The following is a 20,137-nucleotide window of genomic DNA, read 5'->3' as shown; positions in this document are numbered from 1 at the left end:
CCCACTACATTCCACATCCTAATGACATAAAAAGCCAATCACAGGTACTTATGAGTACTTAGAACCCACTCAATCAGCTTCATTTAGCATGCACACTATGACTATTTTTTTCCCCATTTTTTCTCCTCTCCTTTCCTTTCTCATCTCTTCTCTTTCCTTGCTATTTATTTGGAACCTGGACCCCTTAAATTCCATTCATCTGAAGAAGTGGGTTTTTTCCATGAAAACTCATGATACCATCTACATTTTTTGTTAGTCTCTAAGGGTATGTGTAGACTCCTCAAAAAATGAAGTTCACAGGATCTTTCGAAAAAGGCTTTTCTTTTCTAAAGAACCGCATCTAGACTACAGTTTCACTTTCAAAATAGAATTTTTCGAAAAAAATCCCATCATGCGATCATTCAAATGAAGCATGGGAAATTCAAATCCCGGCTTCATTTGTAATTTCGATATGTCTAATTTACATCCGTCTTTCAAAAGAGGGATGTAGTCTAGACATAATGTAAGGTGCTGCAGGACTATGTGTTGTTTTTAAAGTTTTTTCAATTGCACACTAACACAGCTATCCCTCTGCCTTTAGAAGGTGCGTTTGACCAAAATGTTTACAATCAGGTGTCAGTGCCTGTCACTCAGAAACAAGGCTCACTCACTAAAGCTCATCCAAGCTTTTGGAAGCACTCACCCAAGCACTCTAAAAAAGACTGGAGTGAGTAAGAGGCTTTATAGATCTGTAGGCAGCAGAACAGAATAACTTAATTTAAGAAAGAACATAGCAGATTCCTTTTTAATTCAGTCTTGTTCATGTAAAAATGTAGGACCGAATCCTGATACCTTTCATGTCAGTGGGCCGTCTGACAAATGAAGGGGTTATCCAACATGAGTAAATTAGTAAGATCTGGTGCATATAATTTCAGGAGCCTTTTAAAATCATGTATGAATCCTTTCTCTTTCCTTAAACATCCTGTTCATGTTCACCTCATTTAAGTTCCATAATAAAACTTTCAAAATCAGATTTAAAGGAACATTACAAGATGTAAATTCAAAGAGAAATTCATAGATATATAGATTAGGTATGAAATCCGGTTTCTTGCATTACCTTTTCATTTTAATGAATAGAAGATTTTTCTTATTTCTCCTTTATTTTCTGAGATTTTTCTGCTTTAATCTCTCATATGTATAATATATTAAAATAATTAATAATAAAGTAGGCTTTTAGCATCTCTCCTAGAAAGTAAAACCCTTAATCACAGTAATATCATTAGTGCATTCAAGCATTTAATTTTGATACTTGACAACGTTTTAAAGCACATAGCCATTGATAAGAACAAAAAAGTGTTACATTCAATTAAGGGGAAAGCACAAAAAACCCTAAAGTTCAAGTAATTAAATTTAAATATGTCATTTAAATTTAGCTGAGGTAATGTATAAACTGTCGGTATATTTTTCAACCAGTGAAAGACCTCTCGAGTAAATATGATTCTTTTAAATTCAGATCTTGGAGAGTGAAAAGTAAACCCACTGTGGTTAAGAAGGTAACTTGACTAAAACACTGAGCATTGTGTGCCTTTGACATCCAAGTGCTCAGGTTTCGTACTTTCATAAAGAGCTGTTTTCACTCATGGCTGCTTACAGGCCGGAGACCTCTTATTGCAACTGTTTATTTCCTGTTGTTGTCCCCCTCCCAGTAATAATTTGAACCAGTAATAAAATACTGTCATGCTGCCTCTGCTGTTCTTTCAAATTGCCCCAAAACTGTTATAATTTAGCGCTTGTTGGCCCTTGGAAATGGTTTTATGGCACTTGGGTTAAATTTTTGTAGTGTATCTGTTCTCTCTCTGGTTGTAGGCCACAAGCACAGAGCTGCTGTAATAAAACTACTAGTAGGTGTTTAATGTCAGGTTATTGAGGAAGTAGATAAAAGAAAATTGCTGCATTCACATCAGTAGGGGGCTGAAGTTTTTAAGAGAGATGAACTGCTGAGCTTTGAACTGAAGAAAGTTATACTTAGCCATTTTGTCAAAGGGAAGTACCTTTTATTTCATACCAAAATATCTCCAGTCAGTTTTCACTGTGAAATATTCTGGTTTGGTAGAATTTCTACACAGTATGTAACATTCTATGTGCCTGCCCTATAGACATTTATATAGGGCATAGGGAGTTGTAACTTGCTATGATTACGGCAACAATAACTATAGTGTTGAGTTTGTTTCACTTCTATACTACTTGATATATTTCTCTCGGTTGAGCACCTCCAATATTACAGATTTCATGAGGCATGCTTTCCTTTTAGAAAATGAGAGCCACAATAGCTGTGCTGCTTGGATGTCTGAGGGTAACTTCGAGTTACATAGTTTGCGATCAGCCATTTGTCTCTTACAGATATTGGTTTGAAAAATAAGACACCTTTTTCATGAAAGAGACAAGGTGGGTGAGGTAATATAGTTTATTGAAACAGCTATTGGTGAGAGAGACAAGCTTTTGAGTTTACATAGAGCTTACATAGTGTTCTTCTTCAGCTAAATACAAAGTGGAATAGATGTTTAGCATAGGTAGTTAACACACATTTCAAGGGACCATTCAAGGTGAAGTAACCCATCTCTCCAGTTTGGAGGGAGGGGCAAGAAATAGTGGGAAGGGGGAATAGTTGATTATAGAATCATTGTCTCTGTTCAGTCCATGATTTTTAGTACCTAGCAAAGTTATAAATTTCACCTTCCAGGCATACTTTTTCAAGGCGTTGTGTAGGTCTCCATTGTGGTTGTGGACTGAGAGGTCAGATATAGAATACTCGCTTTGTCTATGGCTGATGCAGTGTTTTTTGCCTTTTATAATTTTTCTGTGTGAGTTCATTTGAGAGTGCACTGATTGGTTTCACCTGCATAGTTGTTATTAGTGCACTCAGTGTGCTTGATGGGGTGGCACTGCATGTTGTGATAGGCAAATGCGGGACCCATCCTGAAAGGTGTGTTGTGGGGGTTGTTGCTGTTCATAAATGTGGAGCTATATCTACAGATTTTACATCTGTTGTTTTGGCAGAATCTGGTGCCTCTTTGAATTGGTGTGTCCAAGTCTATGGGGAGCTTGCTTCTTGTTTGTAAGCTTGGAGAGGTTCGGGGTACAGTTGTTTGAAGGCCAGAAAAGAAGGTTCAGGAAAGATTTCTTTCAGGATGGGGTCCCGTAACTATATGAAGATACCCTTGATGGCTATTTCATTAGCAGACAAGTGATCAGTCCCAGCAAAGATGTTTTTAAATTAGCTCAAGTCATCAATTTTCCAGTACACTAGAATGCTTATCTGAAAACTTACATTTGAATAATGAAGGTACGTCTGTAAGGCATATCACTTATATGACTCCTCAATTATCTGAATGAAATCCATGTATGCCATTTCATTTGAATAAATGGGGTTCTGCTATACAACACTAGGAAATAAAGCGGGGCAGGGAGTGGATAGAAGCAGCATTGGAATTCCATTCCATTGCACAAAGAGCATTCTCTCATGTGTATTACTGCTCTTTGTATCTTGCTTATAAATCAGTGAGAATAAATCACCCATAAAGCATCTAAATTAAGAAGAGTGAACAGAAAGATTATCCAAAATAGAGATAAAGAAAGAGGAGATCAGGCAAAGAATTTCCAACACTTTTCTGGCTCATTCATATCCCCCCTCTGCACACGCATCTGTGAAAGCGTGTCTGATGACCAAAATTCTCCATTTTCCTGTTTAGTCAAGTTATTAGGCCTGGAGTAAGAACTTTTCTACATAACAGAATTTTAGCCCGTTCAAACATGCTTGTGAAGCGTCAGTCTTTAGACATTTGTAATGCCGTCTATCACTAAAATGTCTGAGCACCTCACGGACTTATTTAGGCTACATCCACATTACAATAGAAAGTCGACTTTAGCTATGCAACTCCAGTTACGTGAATAACAATAGCTGGAGTCCATACATTTTAAGTTGAATTACCCTGGGCTCTACATTGCGGGGCGGGGTGGGTGGAAGATGTAAGAAACTCTCCTGTCAACTTCTCTGACTCTTTTCATCCAGGGTAGCGTAACAGGGTTGATGGAACAGCAATCTGCAGTTGATTTCGCAGGTCTTAACTAGATTCACTAAATTGATTGCCAGTGGATCGATCTCAAAGCCCGCCTATAGTTTAGCTATAGGCTTATTCTTACCAAACAGCTGTAAGCTATCCCCATTTTACAGATGAGGCTCACTGAGTTGCCCAAAGTTGCACAGGTAGTCTTTGGTGGAGCAGAGAAAGGAACCCCAGGTTCTAATTAGCTGATGTGCTGCTGAACACAATTTGTTTCACTAATTTGCCTGCACTAATTGTTTGGTCATGGCCAAAATTATGTCCAAATTAGTAACATGGTGACTCAACCCCCTTCCCCACCCCAAAAAAGTCCTCCCTTCTAGCCACAGCTCTTCATGGGATAAATGGTGGGCCATGCACAAAGCCTAAGTAAATAGTTGGATGTCATTGGAGTTCGGGGAGGGAAGGAACATGCGGCCTACCCAAACAGTGGGCTGTAATAGTCCCTGTGTCTCTTGAAGCCACCACTTCCACAGGAGCAAGAATGATGAACCAGTGGATCCACACAACAATAGATCCACTGGATCCTCCCCAAAGACATAACCCTTTACTTATTCACAGCTCTATATCACACAAAGAGGGATGGAACCCTTACAAGGAATCCCTGCAGTCTGGCACAGCAAGCAACACTGGTACTACACATGCTCAAGGCATTCCTCACAGGGAGTGGAGGAGTATGATACACCCCAAAGAGGCACTCCAGAAAAAGCAAAGCTCCTCTCTCATAAAGGAGACCAAGGTGTCCAGCACTTGAATCTAGGCTGTTAGGTTTTCTGTGCACTAATAGAACTGGAATCATTTCCTTTCATATTAACACTATAGAGGCTGGATGAAGGGTTAAGTAGAATTAAACTGTATTATGATCAACAAGAGGGAGAACATAAGGTGAAAAAGAAAAGAACTACAGGCTGTCCCCGGGTTACATGGATCCGACTTACATCGGATACCTACTTACAAACGGGGTGAGGCAACCCTGCACTAGCTGCTTCCCCCCAGCAGACCAGGGATATGCGAAGCTAGCGCCCCCCTCCCCCCCCAGCAGACCAGGGAGACGCAGAGCGGCTTTTCTCAGCAGACATCTCATCTTGAGAATAAAGGACTGAGGGAAGTGAGGTGTGGGAGAATAAAACTGAGCTCTGGAGAAATGTTTGGCTAGAGTTTCCCCTACAATATGTACCAGTTCCGACTTACATACAAATTCAACTTAAGAACAAACCTACAGTCCCTATCTTGTACGTAACCCGGGGACTGCCTGTATTAAGGAATCTAGCCCATCCACAGTAAGGGAGGAGTTTAGCTCTATGCCCCTGGAAAGGGGTGTGGCCTTGGGTGGAATGGGCAAGACTAAGGTGTAGCCTCCCCCAGCCAGCTCTCAGTGCCTCCTGGACTGTGCTACGTAGGGCTCTGGTGGTGATTTAAAGGGCCTGGAGCCCTGTGCCCTTTTAAATTGCCAGAGTCTGAGGCAGCTGCCTCCTTTGCACCCTCCCACTATTGACAGCCTGTTTTAGCACCAGCTTGTTCTCTTCAGTATGTTGAAATGCATGAGAGCAAGTGAACAATTTCTGAGACATAATGCGGACAGGTGGAAAAACATTTGCTAACCCATAGGGACTGAGTGTTCCAAGTAATGAGGAGGTCAGTATGTATTCATGTGATGCGAACAGCCATTTTACTGCAGAGCTAAAACACATTGTCTTGTTTCTGTAGTGCACTATCGCATGGAAAGAGCTCTTTATGTTCCAATATCTGGGGAGATGAAACAGAAGAGGGAGGTCATTAAAAGGAAGATGACAGAGGGAACCCATAAAGTGAACTTTCTAGCTGAGACTGCTGGGGTCAGAGCAGAATAAGTGATTCCTTGTGAGAGAATGGCCTATCTGCCCTCTGCGTGGTGCTGATTAACTAAGCAGATTTCTCTCTGGTTGGGTTATTACTAATGTGCTGTGTGTGTGTGTATGTACACTAATGTGCTCTGTGTGTGTGTGTGTGTGTGTGTGTGTGTAAAATGAGCCAGATTTCCATTTTATTTTCTAAGCAGTGATGTTGCTGCAGAGGAGAGTGAGGGGAGTGTGCCCTTGGTTGAGGAGCCACAGGAGAGTTGCATTACCAATCCCAGTCATGTCACAAATACAGCTTGATGGAACACACCTGAATTCTCTCTGTTGGTTTGTTTATAGTCTCCTCTGTCATCCAGTATCTGTCTGTGCACATGAGACATGGAGAAAGACAGACCGAGAGAGGGAGTCTGGAGGCATTTCTAACAGAGATGCCAAACTGTCAAATAATAAACCAGGCAGAGGCTCCCTGATGGCTTCACTTCAACAGGGAGACTCCCTTTTGTGACCATGTGTGTGGTGCCTGCTGGTTATTTTTATTCCCATCAGAGCTGTCTGATACAGTCAAGTAGGTTTGAAGCTTTCACACTCACAGTTTTCCTTTAATTTATTATGACTCTTTCCTCTTTCCTCTTTCTTGGTAGTTTTCAGAGATACACATCACATCCTCCTTTCTCTTTTGACTATTTTCATGGATCTGCATCCCAAAGTTAAAAAATGAATAAAAATCAGTACTTTTTTAAGGCTTCGGGGACAAAAGAAAAAGTACATTCAATTTAGGAAGCCCTCTAATCTGTGGTTATACAGAATGGCTTTGTAAGATAAGATTAAAAATTTCATGAATGTCCCTCTTCATCCCTGGAGACCCAACCATTTGTATCAGCTATTGTCAGCGGCGGCAGGGCTTGATAACAGCTGGCTAGAGACGTGACCGCACAGCAACACAACAAGAACTGGGCAGCCTGGTTCATAAATCTTCAGCAAAACCATTCCCCCAGCAGAGCTGTGAATCTGTTACTGTCATAGTCCCAGGGAAAATGCTTTGTCCTTCAACAAGTCAAAACCAGAACTTCAGCATTATCAGGGGCTTGCTTGGACAGAAATATACATTGAAATATATTCCATTGTCCTTTAATTGCAGCCCTCATAATTGATCATGGATGTAAATTTGAACTGAATTGTGTTTGATACATGTCTCATTTTCCAAAGTCATGTTTTCCTTTCTGCCCCTTTGGTGGAATTGGAAGTGTAGGGCAGGGTACTGTAATCCAGTTATAACTACTATCAGTTATATATAGGGATAATTACTTTGGGAGTCATATTCATGATACATCTGATTCTGATGACTTCTTCATAGTGGGTAGCATCTTGCTCCAAATCTCGTTAGTCAGAATTTGAGCATCTGGAGTATGTCCATTGACTTCAATTGGACTGCTCACAGACTATGCAGTATGATTTAGGGTGGCAGAAAAGCTGGCCTGTGTACTTGATAATGTTCATGAGAGAAGCTGAATTTGTATGCCGTGCACCCAGTCCTGCTCTCACTAAAGCAAAAGACCTGTCAAATTCAAAGGACCAGGATAGATCCAAAGGTCAATATCCCACTCGTTGTAATGGTAATTGCTAGTGAGATTACACCAGGCAATATTAGAAAGTGACCAGGTGGAATTGCTGTGGAGCCAGAACTAGCAATTCCTGGGCCTCATGCACCATGTTTCGTAAAGGTGAGAAATGAGCCAGCACCTTCTAGTATGTTAGCCTCTTGCAGGGGTTTAACTGCAGGCATGGTCTAACATCACAGTACTTGGACCATTGTGCTGTTACTTCGGACACTAGCCTGGACCAGAATCCAAGAATGGGCTTGTTAAAGAATCAGTAAGACTAAAAGTTCACTGTGCTTTAGGTAGTAAAATAGCATCCTTATGCACAAACACAATTCTTTTTTTCAAGAGATGTTTAATTCACAGCAGTGCTATAGATTCACAAAGTCCATTCAGTAGGAATGCTACAATTAAAAATACATGATCCTAATTTAAAAATAAAATATTGCTAATATACAGTTTTTCTTTTTTCTTGTCAGCTCCCTCTCCAATTGCCTTGATCCAAGCTAAAGAAATAACAAGGCACAGTGTTGCATTGGCCTGGCTGGAACCTGACAGACCGAATGGAGTTATCTTGGAATATGAAGTCAAATATTATGAGAAGGTATTGCTCAAAATGATCAGATGAGGTTTGTTTCCATTACAGTCATTCCCAGATAAGCTCTCATTATCAGGACCAAATAGGTTTGGTTTCATAATCATATCCAATTAGGGATTTCATACACTTGAGCAGTTACACTGAATAATGAGAATAATATACTGCACTCTACTCTAACAGTGTATTTGGGTTTTTCTTTTTTTCCTCCCTTAGAACCAGATTTTTACAGCGAGCATATTTATAATGAGAATCAATATAGCTGAGAAGTAGTGATACATTAGCCTTACGTCAGAGATAGAAGAGCAATAATGAAATATGTAACACAGTAATAATAATAAGATCTGTTTTAAGTCGATGGCTTCTGCTTAGAGTGATGGTGTGGGTTTGATGGTTTTTAATAGAAAATACGGAAAAAATTGCATTCTTCAGTCTCTCCAAGTCATAGGAAGGCATTATTTCTACAAAATAATTTGTCTCTCCTCAAGTACAGAACTATGAAAAGAGCTATTTGCTTTCAAGGTTGCCAGGAAAATGAACAATTACCTTTTCTTTCTCGCTCCCTTTCTTTTTTTTAAAGGTAATCACTTATTTGCCTCCCTAATAAAGACAGAAAAGAAGAGAGCAGCTAATTTTCACTGAAACTAGATTACAATATTTTCTGACACATTTTCCAGTCTGAAATAGACTTTAAGACATGGGCTTTCTGGCAGACATTTCCCAAGGGTTTCTTGGATATGTAGCTCCTGGCTGGAAGAAGGGGTAGCGGGGAGAGGGGGAAAAGGGAAGCGGGCAAGAATAAAATGTTATTTGTTCATCAGCAGGATCATGTTTGAAGACCTGGCTACTTTCCAGAGAATTTTGCTATTCAATTTCTGAAGCAGTCACTGATACCTGAATATTAGATCTATCATCCCTATCATCCTTTCGGGCCAGCCCTGAAATCCCATTTAGTACTAGTAATGGCAACAACAAAAATTTTTATGGGTATCTTTTGAAAAGTCAGTTGCTAATAGTCAGAGCCTCAGAACAGATTTGGCAGTGAATTGGGGGTGCAAGAAGACATTTTTGGGTACTTCACCTCTATGCTCTTTTGCTGCCAGGACCAAAATGAGCGCAGTTATCGCATTGTGAAGACAGCCTCCAGGAACACAGATATCAAAGGCTTGAACCCTTTGACTTCATATGTGTTTCATGTGCGAGCCAGGACAGCAGCGGGATATGGGGACTTCAGTGGGCCATTTGAGTTCACGACCAACACAGGTAACATCTGCATCATTCACAGAAGACTGATAGTAGATACATTCTTTCCTCCTCTTTCTTTGTTTCTTTTTTTTTTTCCCCGACTGACTTTCTTTCTCTTGGAAGACTCAGTGGAGAGTACATTGAATTTGACAGAGCATTGGGACTTTGACTTCATTTATTTACTTGGATGCGACATCCATATTGTACCATACTTCTGTAGGGCGTTGTAATTTCTACACATGGATGTTGGTTGATTTAGCCTTAGAAAATGTGACATTGCACAGCCATTTGGATGTACTGCATATTAGATGTGGTATACACTATAATGCTCTGAAGTTTATGTCTTTGACTCATGGGAGGTTTATATTCTAAACTTCCTTTAATGCTAATATGAATTATATGCATACATTTCTGGTGTATCTCCTATAAAGAAGAATAAACTCCAATTACTCTACCTTTTTTTAATATACTCTCGTTTTTATATGACTCGGTGAGGTATGTTGTGAATGTCTCCTTGCTCTTGTATTTCCTCTTAGACAGTTTTGCAAAAGGAGGCATTTGTGGATTGTGTTGTCTGTGGGTAGGTTCTCACTTGTTCAAACCAAGGTAAAATGTAATTGCTTACAAAAATGTGAATGGAGTGTTTGCTTCCTAAGACAGTGGCAGGAAGAGGATATGACGGAACCTCTTTAATTTCCTTTATGCAGATCTGTTTAAATCACTTCAGGTCACGTCATTCAGTGTTAACTTTCCTCGGGCATGGCATGAGAAAACTTAAATAGTCAATCCGCCAGGCAGAGGGAAGACATTTTAAAACAACTTGTTCTGTTTGTGTCAGTGAGGAATGAGCATCTGGTCCATTAAAAAAATAAAGTAAACTGGGAAGCAATTCAATGGGCAATAAAATAGGCATTATACCCTCTGACTCAGAATGGAGGGGGCACAGGAGAGGAAGTCCTTGTTCTCAGCGAGTTGAAGTTCCCCAAACCATTATCAAACATAATGTCTTTAACTAATTAGGGCCCTCCTGGAAAATGATGTTGAGTGAATACATAATGAAGGCCTGTGACTAGCTTTGGGTAATACTCTAAACTGCCTCTGCAAACCAGAACGCAGCACTAAGTGTTGCCCATGCACATTTTGCACTGTAGATGACTGCTTAGGTGTGTGTCACTAACTGATGTCTTCTCTGTCTCTAGTTCCTTCCCCCATCATTGGTGACGGTACCAATCCCACAGTGCTTCTGGTCTCAGTGGCTGGCAGTGTTGTTCTTGTGGTCATTCTCATTGCTGCTTTTGTCATCAGCAGGAGGTAAGAACTTAAGCCTCTCTCTCCCCCTCTCCCTTTCATAAGGGAGCTTTTTGTCTGGTCCAAACAAAGATGAATTCTTTGATTAGCATCATAAACAGTGCATTTGCATTACAAGTCCTCTCCCATGTAGCTTTGATCTTCTCAGCATTAGTACCACAGCAGTATGTAATGTAATGGTAGTAGTTCCAGCACTATTTGCAAAGCTGATTTCAATAACTGGGGTTGAGAAGCAAGCCAACTGGAGAGCTGTGGATATTGTAATTTGATGTTGAGTTTAATGAGTCTGAGTACAGGGGATCTCCTTGGGTTGGCTTGTTATTTGCAGAGGAGGAAATGCAGTACTGCAGTGAAGTAAACTACATGAGGATGCTCAAACTATCTTGTTTGGGTGATTTTGTTTTTAATACCCTGTCCTGGTTGTCTGTAAGTGTCTGCATCAGCCATCGATTCTGTTCTTTCGTTGTGGGGAAGAAAGGCACTAAAGAGAAGCCAGAGGCATTCAACACTCAGTACATAGTAGCATATCAGGCTGTATCTGTGGCTTACATTGTTGGGGCAGAACCATAATCTCCCATCAGGCACCCGCTGCTGCCCCCCCAAACAAGCTTTACCCCTCAGAAAAATCCCTACAACATATGTGAGGGGAAGGAATACAAGTTGTTCCACTCTCTATAGTAGGGTCTGATCGCATTAGCTATAAATGAGCACAACTTCCTTCTGATCTACTCTTCCATTTCAAATCATCTTAAAAGGAACAGTTAAATCAGTGTGATTGTAATATCTGGTAAGTAGTCATGCATTGTAATGGCTTTCTGTGGGTGTTCAGCTCAAAGCATCCTTGCTGGCAGGAAGAAAGAGGGAAAAGAACATATGAAAATGTAATGCAGAGAGACAGGTTTATTAAAAGCCATTGCAACAGAAAATAGCATCAGCAGGGCTTGATGACTTAATCTCCTCTCTGCTTTTATTGATCACTTTATTATTTAAGGCCAGATTGATAGCGGGATACATTGGATTTCTAATTATGAGTCGCCACCTTAGAGAATTGAGCCTGTCGAGTTGTTCTGAGATGATTCCTTTCCCACCTCCTCCTGTGGAAAAAAAATGCCACTTCCCAAGGCTGATAAACACGGCTTGGTGATTGGCCCTCAATGGATCACTTTTAGAAAATGAAATGTCAACCCCTTGCCCTCATATTGATTCTCTTTAGTATCGGCCATAAAGCTGTCAAAGAAAAGGCTGCCTGGAGCCAGGTAGCTGACAGACTCACTGATGCGCGCTCAGCCACTCCTGCTCTCCACTCAGGCTGTCTGTTTAGTTATCTCTGCCTAGAAGTGTTTAAATTGGGCAAAACACAGATAAAGAGCAGGCGGGTAGCCAGGATGAAAGGCTGGCTTAAGTGCTGGTGGGCATGCGGATAAGTTAGTCAAGTAGCAGTGGGTTCGAAGGTGCCCCAAAGCTCTGCCTCAGGAGGCTGTGCAAGAGAAAAGACATAAAGTAAGTGAGATGCTGAAGCAGTGCAAAACATGATGTCCCTTTCTCGGGTGTTGTGAATATTTCTGCATTGTTGGGTGTTTATCACAGCACTTGCTGCTGTGCACATTCACCTCCAGTAGCTGAGATAAACTGCCCCGTTTTCAAAAGCAGGTGCCTTAATGGGGCACCGGAGGCCATGCCTGCACTAGAAACTTTTGCCAGTATGGCTATATTGAAAGAAAAGGTGCATTTTTGTGAATTTTTGGATGCTCGAGAGTAGGCATCATCACACCAACACAAAGGGACTTTTGCCAGGATAGCTTATTTTGCTTGCCAAACCACCTGCACCAGGAGATATTGCCAATAGAGCTATACCATCCGACTTTTGCTAGTGTACAGCTGGCCTAAATCTCACAGTTGCACTATCACATCTGCACTTAGGTATATAAACTTCCATTCTGTGCAGGTACAGAAATGCAAATGTGGGATACATAGCTCCATTTAGGGTGCCCATCTTTGAAACTGGGATGAATATTGCCCCTCATTAAATCAAGTAAGTCATTACTCAAAAAAACAAAATTCAGATTAACTGCAGAAATTTTCCTAAGGACCCTGCTGCCTCCTGCTTCCGGCCAGCCCGAGAATATGTTGTTCTCTTCTGTCCCTGGGAGAGTTTGTTAACATTAGAATTAATCCACTTAAGGGTTAGTTTAAATGGCATAGATTAAGTCACGTAAATTCATACAGCAAAGGACAGATGGCCGCTTGAGTATTTCTACAAAGCTTTCTACAAGCATGCCGCTAAATTCAGACTATTATTTTCAAATACAGCTTTTGGGGAACATTTGGAGCAAGAGGATGAGGCTTTATTTTCAGAAGGGTGGAGAAAGAAATGTTTTTGAAAAGCAAATGTGTCCTGTAAAGCACTCTCTTGGCTAGTAGAAAGGGGGAGACCAAAGTTGTTAAAGGAAAAAAAAAAGCGCTGTGCCTTTAAATGGCTCCTCACGTGCCAGATGTGGCAGGGGAAAATTGTCCCCACCAGGCTTCCATTCGAGGGAAACAGGAAATACCGGACATTTCACATGTCTGGTATTTTCTAATTTTTTACCAGATGAGGGATGCAAATAACGGACCGTCTGGGTAAAAACTGGACACCTGGCAACCCTACCTCCATCTCAGTGGGCTTCAAGATTGTCGTAACCAAGGTAGTTTCCCAGGATAGGGCAGTTTTGCTTCATGCACTTGTGTATTGTAGCATCATTTTGATCGGATCCAGAGGGAGTGCATAGCTCTTACCATCAATATTGTGTGCAGTCAGCACACACCTCACTTCACGGGCATGTCACTTTCGTAATACCAGTTTGAAAAATACTATGCAGATGGAAACCAGCAGAATCTGGCAACCCTGCATGTGGACAATGGTAAACAAAGCATCACATGGGCCACACCTAGCATCCCGGTGAGCCATAGGCTGTCCATCACTGATTTAACCTGTAACTTGGGGTAGGTTCTCCTCAGCCTGTCCTCCAGGACTCTGCTCTCTCTGGCCATGTCTACAGAAATATGCAAATGGGACTAAGCGTGGAATATCACTGAGCTTCATTTGTATACCTAATCAGCTGCCATTTTTTGCAGAAGAGGCTCTTGAGCCAGAAGGCAGTAGACACACTGCCCCTTCTTGCGCAAGAAAAACCCTCTTGTGCAATGCCACTAAGCCAGTGGTCTCCAACCTTTTTACACCCAAGATCACTTTTTAAATCTCAGAACAGGCAAAGATCTACCGCCCTGCCCCTTCCTTGAAGCCTCGCCCTCTCTATTCTCCTCCTGTCCATCACTTGCTATCCCCAGCCCTTACTTACACACTCTGATAAAGTATATTTTTAAATTATGCAATACAATTAAAATCACGTGTTTATAGTTATGAAATAAATGGTCTGTTTTTTATTCATGCTATTTAAATCTAAAATGAAGCATTTATAATTATACATTTTGTGGGGACAGAATTCTGCGGCTGGGGGTAGGGGAGAGGGTGCTGGGAGGGCAGAGAACAGGGTTCTGCAGCAGGGGACAGAGTGCCAGTGGGGACAGGTTTCTGCAGCTGGGGACAGAGTGCCAGTGGGGACAGAGTTCGGGGAGTGGGGACGGGAATGGGGGCAGAATTCGGGGAGTGGGGATGGGAATAGGGACAGAGTTCTATAGCTGGGGACAGGAGAGTGGGGACAGAGTTCTGTAGCTGGGGACAGGGGAGTGGGGACAGAGTTCAGGCAGTGGGGACAGGATTCTGTAGTTGGTGACAGGGGAGTGGGGACAGAGTTCGGGGAGTGGGGACAGGAATGGGGACAGCATTCTGTAGTTGAGGACAGGGGAGTGAGGACAGCGTTCTGTAGCTGGGGAGTGGTGGCTGGGGAGTGGGGTGCCAGTGGAGGCAGAGAGTCCCCTGCATCTTCCTCCTCCCAGCATTCTCCACCCCCTCAGGGAAACCAGTGTATGCCTGCCCCGGGGCCAACTCCCCCCCACGCGCCGGGAAACCCCCTGTGCGCTTCCCGCGGGGCTGACTCACCCCTCCTGTGTGGTGAAGGGAGCCGATGCTCCCTCCCGCAGTACACCCGGCTGGCAGAGCAGCTAGCGCACTTCTGGAATTGCTGGAAGTGGCGCTAAGCTGCGGGACTTCTGAAGCCGACACTACCTCCGTTTTCTCTTGAGGTAAGTAGTAGGGCTTCTGGGGGGTGGGAGGGAAATGGGGGCGGGGTGGACAGGACGCCTCCCGAGCAACTGGTCGAGGCCTCGAGATCGACCAGTAGCTCGCGATCAACCTGTTGGTGACCATGGCATTAAGCTGATTATTTTCAGGAAGAACGGCATTGCACAAGAGGGTTTTTCTTGCACAAGAAGGGGCAGTGTAGATGCTCCTTCTGGCGCAAGAGTCTCTTCTGCAAAAAATGGTGGCTCGTTAGGTATGCAAATGAGGCTCAGCGATATTCCACGCTTAGCCTCATTTGCATATTTCTGGTGCAAGAATCCACCAGTGTAGACATAGCCTCTGAGTTGTAGCATACTTCTCACACTCCCAAGGGATGGAGAGGCTGCAGAAGGGTGGGGACATAAAGGCCACAAGGTCTCAGCCTGTCACTTAAGCCCAAATCTTATCCCCAAAATCCAGGTCTTTTACTGTGGGAATTGTTAATTTAATCCTTTTATCTGCACTGGAAAGTGGTTGCAAGGCGTGCGGAGTTAACAACCCCGCCAAAATACCTGTTTTAAGTACTGAGCGCTTTCCTACTTAACACACTGTAGCTTGACCTCTGCCACTTGGCCTAGGCTATGCGAGAGAAATTTGATTCCTGATCTCTCAAATGGGCAATTAGCTAGATCAACAGCATCTGTCAGGCCAGGTTCACATTCCTAGTTCAGGGTACATAGGGTGGAACTGCTGGAGTGGAGCTGAAAGATGCTCCACATGGTTACATCCAGAGAGCTGGGGAATGCTATCCTCCCATTTGGTCAGTGGGCGCCAGAGACTCCCAGGGCAGGACATGCCTGGTGTCCCTCAACAAGTATCCTCCCTCTCTGTTAGTTCCATCATTCCCTCCCCCCCACCGCCCCATTGGAGCAGATGGCGGGCATTTAGCTGAATGAGTTGCCCACCTTTTGCTACAGAACATTGGAACACCAGGCTACCTCAGTCATAGCCTTGTGCTCCCATGGCTGGCAGTATTTTAATCAGAGCAGTTCTAACTCTCAGCTCTCCCTTTTGTTTGTAAATGGTAAAGGTGCCAGCAGCCCTGCAGTGGCTGAGAGAGAGCCCAGAGTGCCTGCTGCTTCACCACAATACGTGCTAATCCCCCGCTTTGTTGTTTGGCATAGGGAAAAAGTCCCACCTGTAGACTTGCCTGCATCTCTGATCCCTACAGTTTGTGAAAGCTTCTGTATTCTCTTCCTGAACACTGCCCCTATTTAATTACCACCCCTGAAATCCCTATAATTATGGAATTCAAACCTGGGACAAAGGTTTCCTTCTGTCATTCAGGTGAGCTCTCTGTAGATGTCAGTTCATGTCCAGATCTCCTCCCTATGGCTCAATGACTGAATAATGAGCTTTCAGGGGGGTTTTTTCCTCCAGGGACAATTGTAGACAGCAATGTCCCCGCCCCAAGCCAAGGAGAAAAAGGTCAACAGGTGACAAAGGTAGAAGTGGAAGCAGGTAGTTGGTTTGGAAGGTATTATTAAAAGCTAATAAGCTATAATTATATTGTTTGAACAGTAATTCCAGTGTTTCCTTCTACCTGTTATAGGTCCTGGAGTGCTGTGGGCTAGTTTTTGTTTAGGGTTTAGAGGGAATGTTTTAAGCAAGATAAAAAAGATATTTTAGATTCTCAGTTTTACTTTCATGTAATACACATTTGCATTGCATTTCTCACTTCTGCATTTCAGTATGAATTGAATTAGGTTGGAGGGGTCATAAATGAAATTCAGAATAACTTTTTTCCCAACTTGGGCTTCCTGGTGATCGTTTGTTTAACTGTAAGCAATTTGTGCACGCACAGCAATAGCAGTGCTGACGTGTTCCTGTCTCTGTTAAGAATCCGTTTCTATTATAGACTTAGAGACATGGGGTCACATTTCGTGCTGATTTTCACCCTATGCAATCCAGAATTTGGTCCCTTGATTTCTAGAGGTGGGAGAGGTTATGACTTGACTCACTTCATACTGTAACTCTCAGTCCCCAGGCAATCCACCCAGCATTTGGATTTAGAGGGGATTTTTAAAATGTTTTTCTTACATGTGAAATTTTATTTGTTTTTAATTTACTTAGCAAAAAAAGTTCACAGGCATTTGTGGCATGTGCTGTGTGAATACAGTTCCCAGGACATTGTAGGGAGCTGAGAGTCCTGGATCAAGGGGAATGTGGAGTGGCGTTTTTTCGGCTGAATAGTATTAGCAGATTATTTAGCATACTGCACACAACTATGTTTAAAAGAATATTATGATTGCAAAGGCAATCAAACAAAAGTTAGGAAATTCCACTGTAGCTGCCAGAGAACCAGCAGAAGTCGGTTTCCATCTTCTATAGGGAGAGACACTAATTGGAGATGAGATTCGTTTTGTCAGTGCATGTCACAGGTATTTGTTGACAGCAGAGGTGTTGTGAGTTCCAGTCCCAGGCTCTGGAGAGGAGAGTGCTGCGATAGCCACAGAAACCTTCTTTCTGTTCTCACCAAACTTGATCCTTCCACTCAATCTCCTTTAATCTTCCCCATCTTGTCTTTTGGCCACCCTTGTCTCCTAAACCCCGGCCCGTTCTCCTCTCCTATCTAGTCCTGCTCCCCATCCTAATGCTTCTCATTCCAATACTCATCTCCTTGCCCATATTGTCCTAGTTTCTCCTCCAGGCTCCTTCCAGCCCCTCAGTTCTTTGTTCTAGTAGCCCAGCCATTCCAGTCTTCTCTCCCCAAGCGCCTCATCTGGTCTGTTTCACTCATTTCCTCACTCTCCCCGCCTTTGCTCCCCATCCTGGCTTCTTGCCCTTATCTCCTTACTCAGCCAGTACCAGTCTCCCCACTCATGCTTCTTACCTGAATTTGGTCCCCCTGGCTCCCAGTCTCTTTACCCAGCCAATCCCAATCATGACTGTTAAAAGTTTTGTAACTGATTTCAATAGGAGCAACACTTGATCCCATGCAATCCCATGTAACAATACCTAGCTCCGACGGGTAGCAGTTTTCATGAGTAGATCTCAGAGTGCTTTGCAAAAGGGGTCAGTGTCATGAGATCAGAGATTAGGAGGTGTGTGCCGGAGGAAGCAAATGAAGAAGTTGGTTAGCAACAACCTCAAGCTTTGTGTTCCTCTGTCTGGGTCTATGTTTTTCATCTGTCCCCCATCTTTATAATCGGCCAAACCAAACCTTTAATATCAAATACTACCAAATATCGGAAAACTTCAGATCCAAACTTGGCAGCTTTCAGTATAAAAATCTTTCTGATTACGGAGCTTTCTGATGTTAATTTCTCTCAGATCCACACTAATGTCGATGCTTAAACCTAAACTGAAATGTTATTTTAAAATGAATGACATGAATAGTATAAATGGTTCTGTGTGTATGTGTGCAGACGTATACACATTGGAATCAAGGTAAAAGGCAGTGGTGCTTGGGTTTTTTGATCTGGTTCACAAAGCATGTCTGTGTTCTTATGTTTGTTTAGTTTAGAAAAGAGAAGATTGAGGGGGGACATGATAGCAGTTTTCAGGTATCTAAAAAGGTGTCATAAGGAAGAGGGAGAAAACTTGGCCTCTGAGGATAGAACAAGAAGCAATGGGCTTAAACTGCAGCAAAGGAGGTTTAGGTTGGACATTAGGAAAAAGTTCCTAACTGTCAGGGTAGTCAAACACTGGAATAAGTTGCCCAGGGAGGTTGTGGAATCTCCATCTCTGGAGATATTTAAGAGTAGGTTAGATAAATGTCTATCAGGGATGGTCTAGACAGTATTTGGTCCTGCCATGAGTGCAGGGGATTGGATTCGATGACCTCTCGAGGTCCCTTCCAGTCCTAGTATTCTGTGATTCTGTGATAATAATGTGTAAACTGGATATGTTGTACCATCTATCACTATTCGCAGATGTGTACACTAGATAGAAGGGCTTGCTTTTTAAAATCCACCTCTAATTTTATGTAATTAGAACTGGCAACAAAAGCTAGAATCTAGATTTCTGTCTGATTGTGCTTGAAAATCAATCGTGTAGATGTCTAACATTAGCATTTGCACCCACATTTAATTATGCTAAAAAAACTGGAGGGCCTAATTGAGTCCCCTTTCAAAATTTGGCCTCAGAATTACAAAGGTCTGGTGTTGTAAATAAATGTACCTGCAAAATAAACCTCCTTCTTTTTTGTAATGCAAAGATGTAAATTTGAATTTTTGTGTTTCCTAGGTACATTTGTTGATAGTCTTAACACCTAGAGCTGTGTAAGGAATGCAGCTTCACGCATTGCTGTTGGTTGTAAATTAGGTCATCAACTGTAGTAGGACAAACCTGAAACATAGGTCCTGGCATGTAAAGCAATTCAAGTCATGGCAGGTCAAGAAGATTCTGAGTTCATCTCTAAGTAAGAGATTTATTTTGAATTGTAATGCTCTTTTTCATTCCTACAGACGCAGTAAATACAGTAAGGCTAAACAAGAGGCAGATGAGGAGAAACATTTGAATCAAGGTAAAAGGCAGTGGTGCTTGGGTTTTTTGATCTGGTTCACAAAGCATGTCTGTGTTCTTATGCTCAGAAAATAAAGAATGACATTCCTCCTGAGATGAATATTTCACTGTTTGCAAACCTCTTCTGCCAAAACAAAGCATCCGAGTAGTAGGGAAACTTTGAATGGCAAGCTTTCTTCAAAAAAAGATTTTGGGGGAGATTTTTATGCTGTCATCCTGTTTCCTCCCCTCCCCCCCATTATTCCATCCCATTCAAAAGTTTGAGTGACCTCTGCTTTTGGCTGAAGATAATGGACATGCTTTTCTTCCCATTATGTGTCAAGGATGCTTCAGGATGGGCCCAATAGAGGTTCTTAAGAGGAAATGTGAGCAGTGTTCTCTGTAAGCGGTGTGCTTGTGTGGCCACTCAGGAAACATTCAGATGTCACCCTGTTGATTAACAGAGCAGCACAGCAAGGCTTTTTTGTTTCTACTGCTGATCCACATTCACTTGTGCCACGGTGCACATAAAAACTTATTCCACACATGGATTGGAAAAAAAATCTGCACTTGGACGGCACTGTACCATAGGTATAATGTCAGTGACTGAACATGCTGTTGTTTCCAGCTTTATTGAAGGCTTAGGCATAGGGTCTGAGCTCAGAACTTCCATGGCCCAAAAGTGGCAGGAATGTGTAGCTTATTCTCTGCAGGCGTGTCTACACAACAGACTTCAGTTGACCTATGCTAGATTGAATTACAGCCACCACAGTAATTACTGTGGTGGC

The 20,137-nt window shown here is 42.4% G+C and overlaps 1 protein-coding gene across 1 annotated transcript in view; it reads left to right on the top strand.

Moving 5' to 3' along the window:
- The window catches only part of EPHA4 (EPH receptor A4), a 143,916-nt gene that overhangs the window by 101,726 nt on the left and 22,053 nt on the right, over positions 1-20,137 (top strand). Inside the window, exons 6-9 of the mRNA XM_075937537.1 lie at positions 8,016-8,140; positions 9,235-9,394; positions 10,576-10,687; positions 19,313-19,371. Coding sequence (XP_075793652.1) covers positions 8,016-8,140; positions 9,235-9,394; positions 10,576-10,687; positions 19,313-19,371 — 456 coding nt within the window. The remainder of the gene's footprint in view (positions 1-8,015; positions 8,141-9,234; positions 9,395-10,575; positions 10,688-19,312; positions 19,372-20,137) is intronic.

The sequence above is a fragment of the Pelodiscus sinensis genome, chromosome 10, assembly GCF_049634645.1.
Source record: "Pelodiscus sinensis isolate JC-2024 chromosome 10, ASM4963464v1, whole genome shotgun sequence".
Taxonomy (NCBI): Eukaryota; Metazoa; Chordata; order Testudines; family Trionychidae; genus Pelodiscus; species Pelodiscus sinensis.
This window is presented reverse-complemented; position numbering and strand designations above follow the sequence as displayed.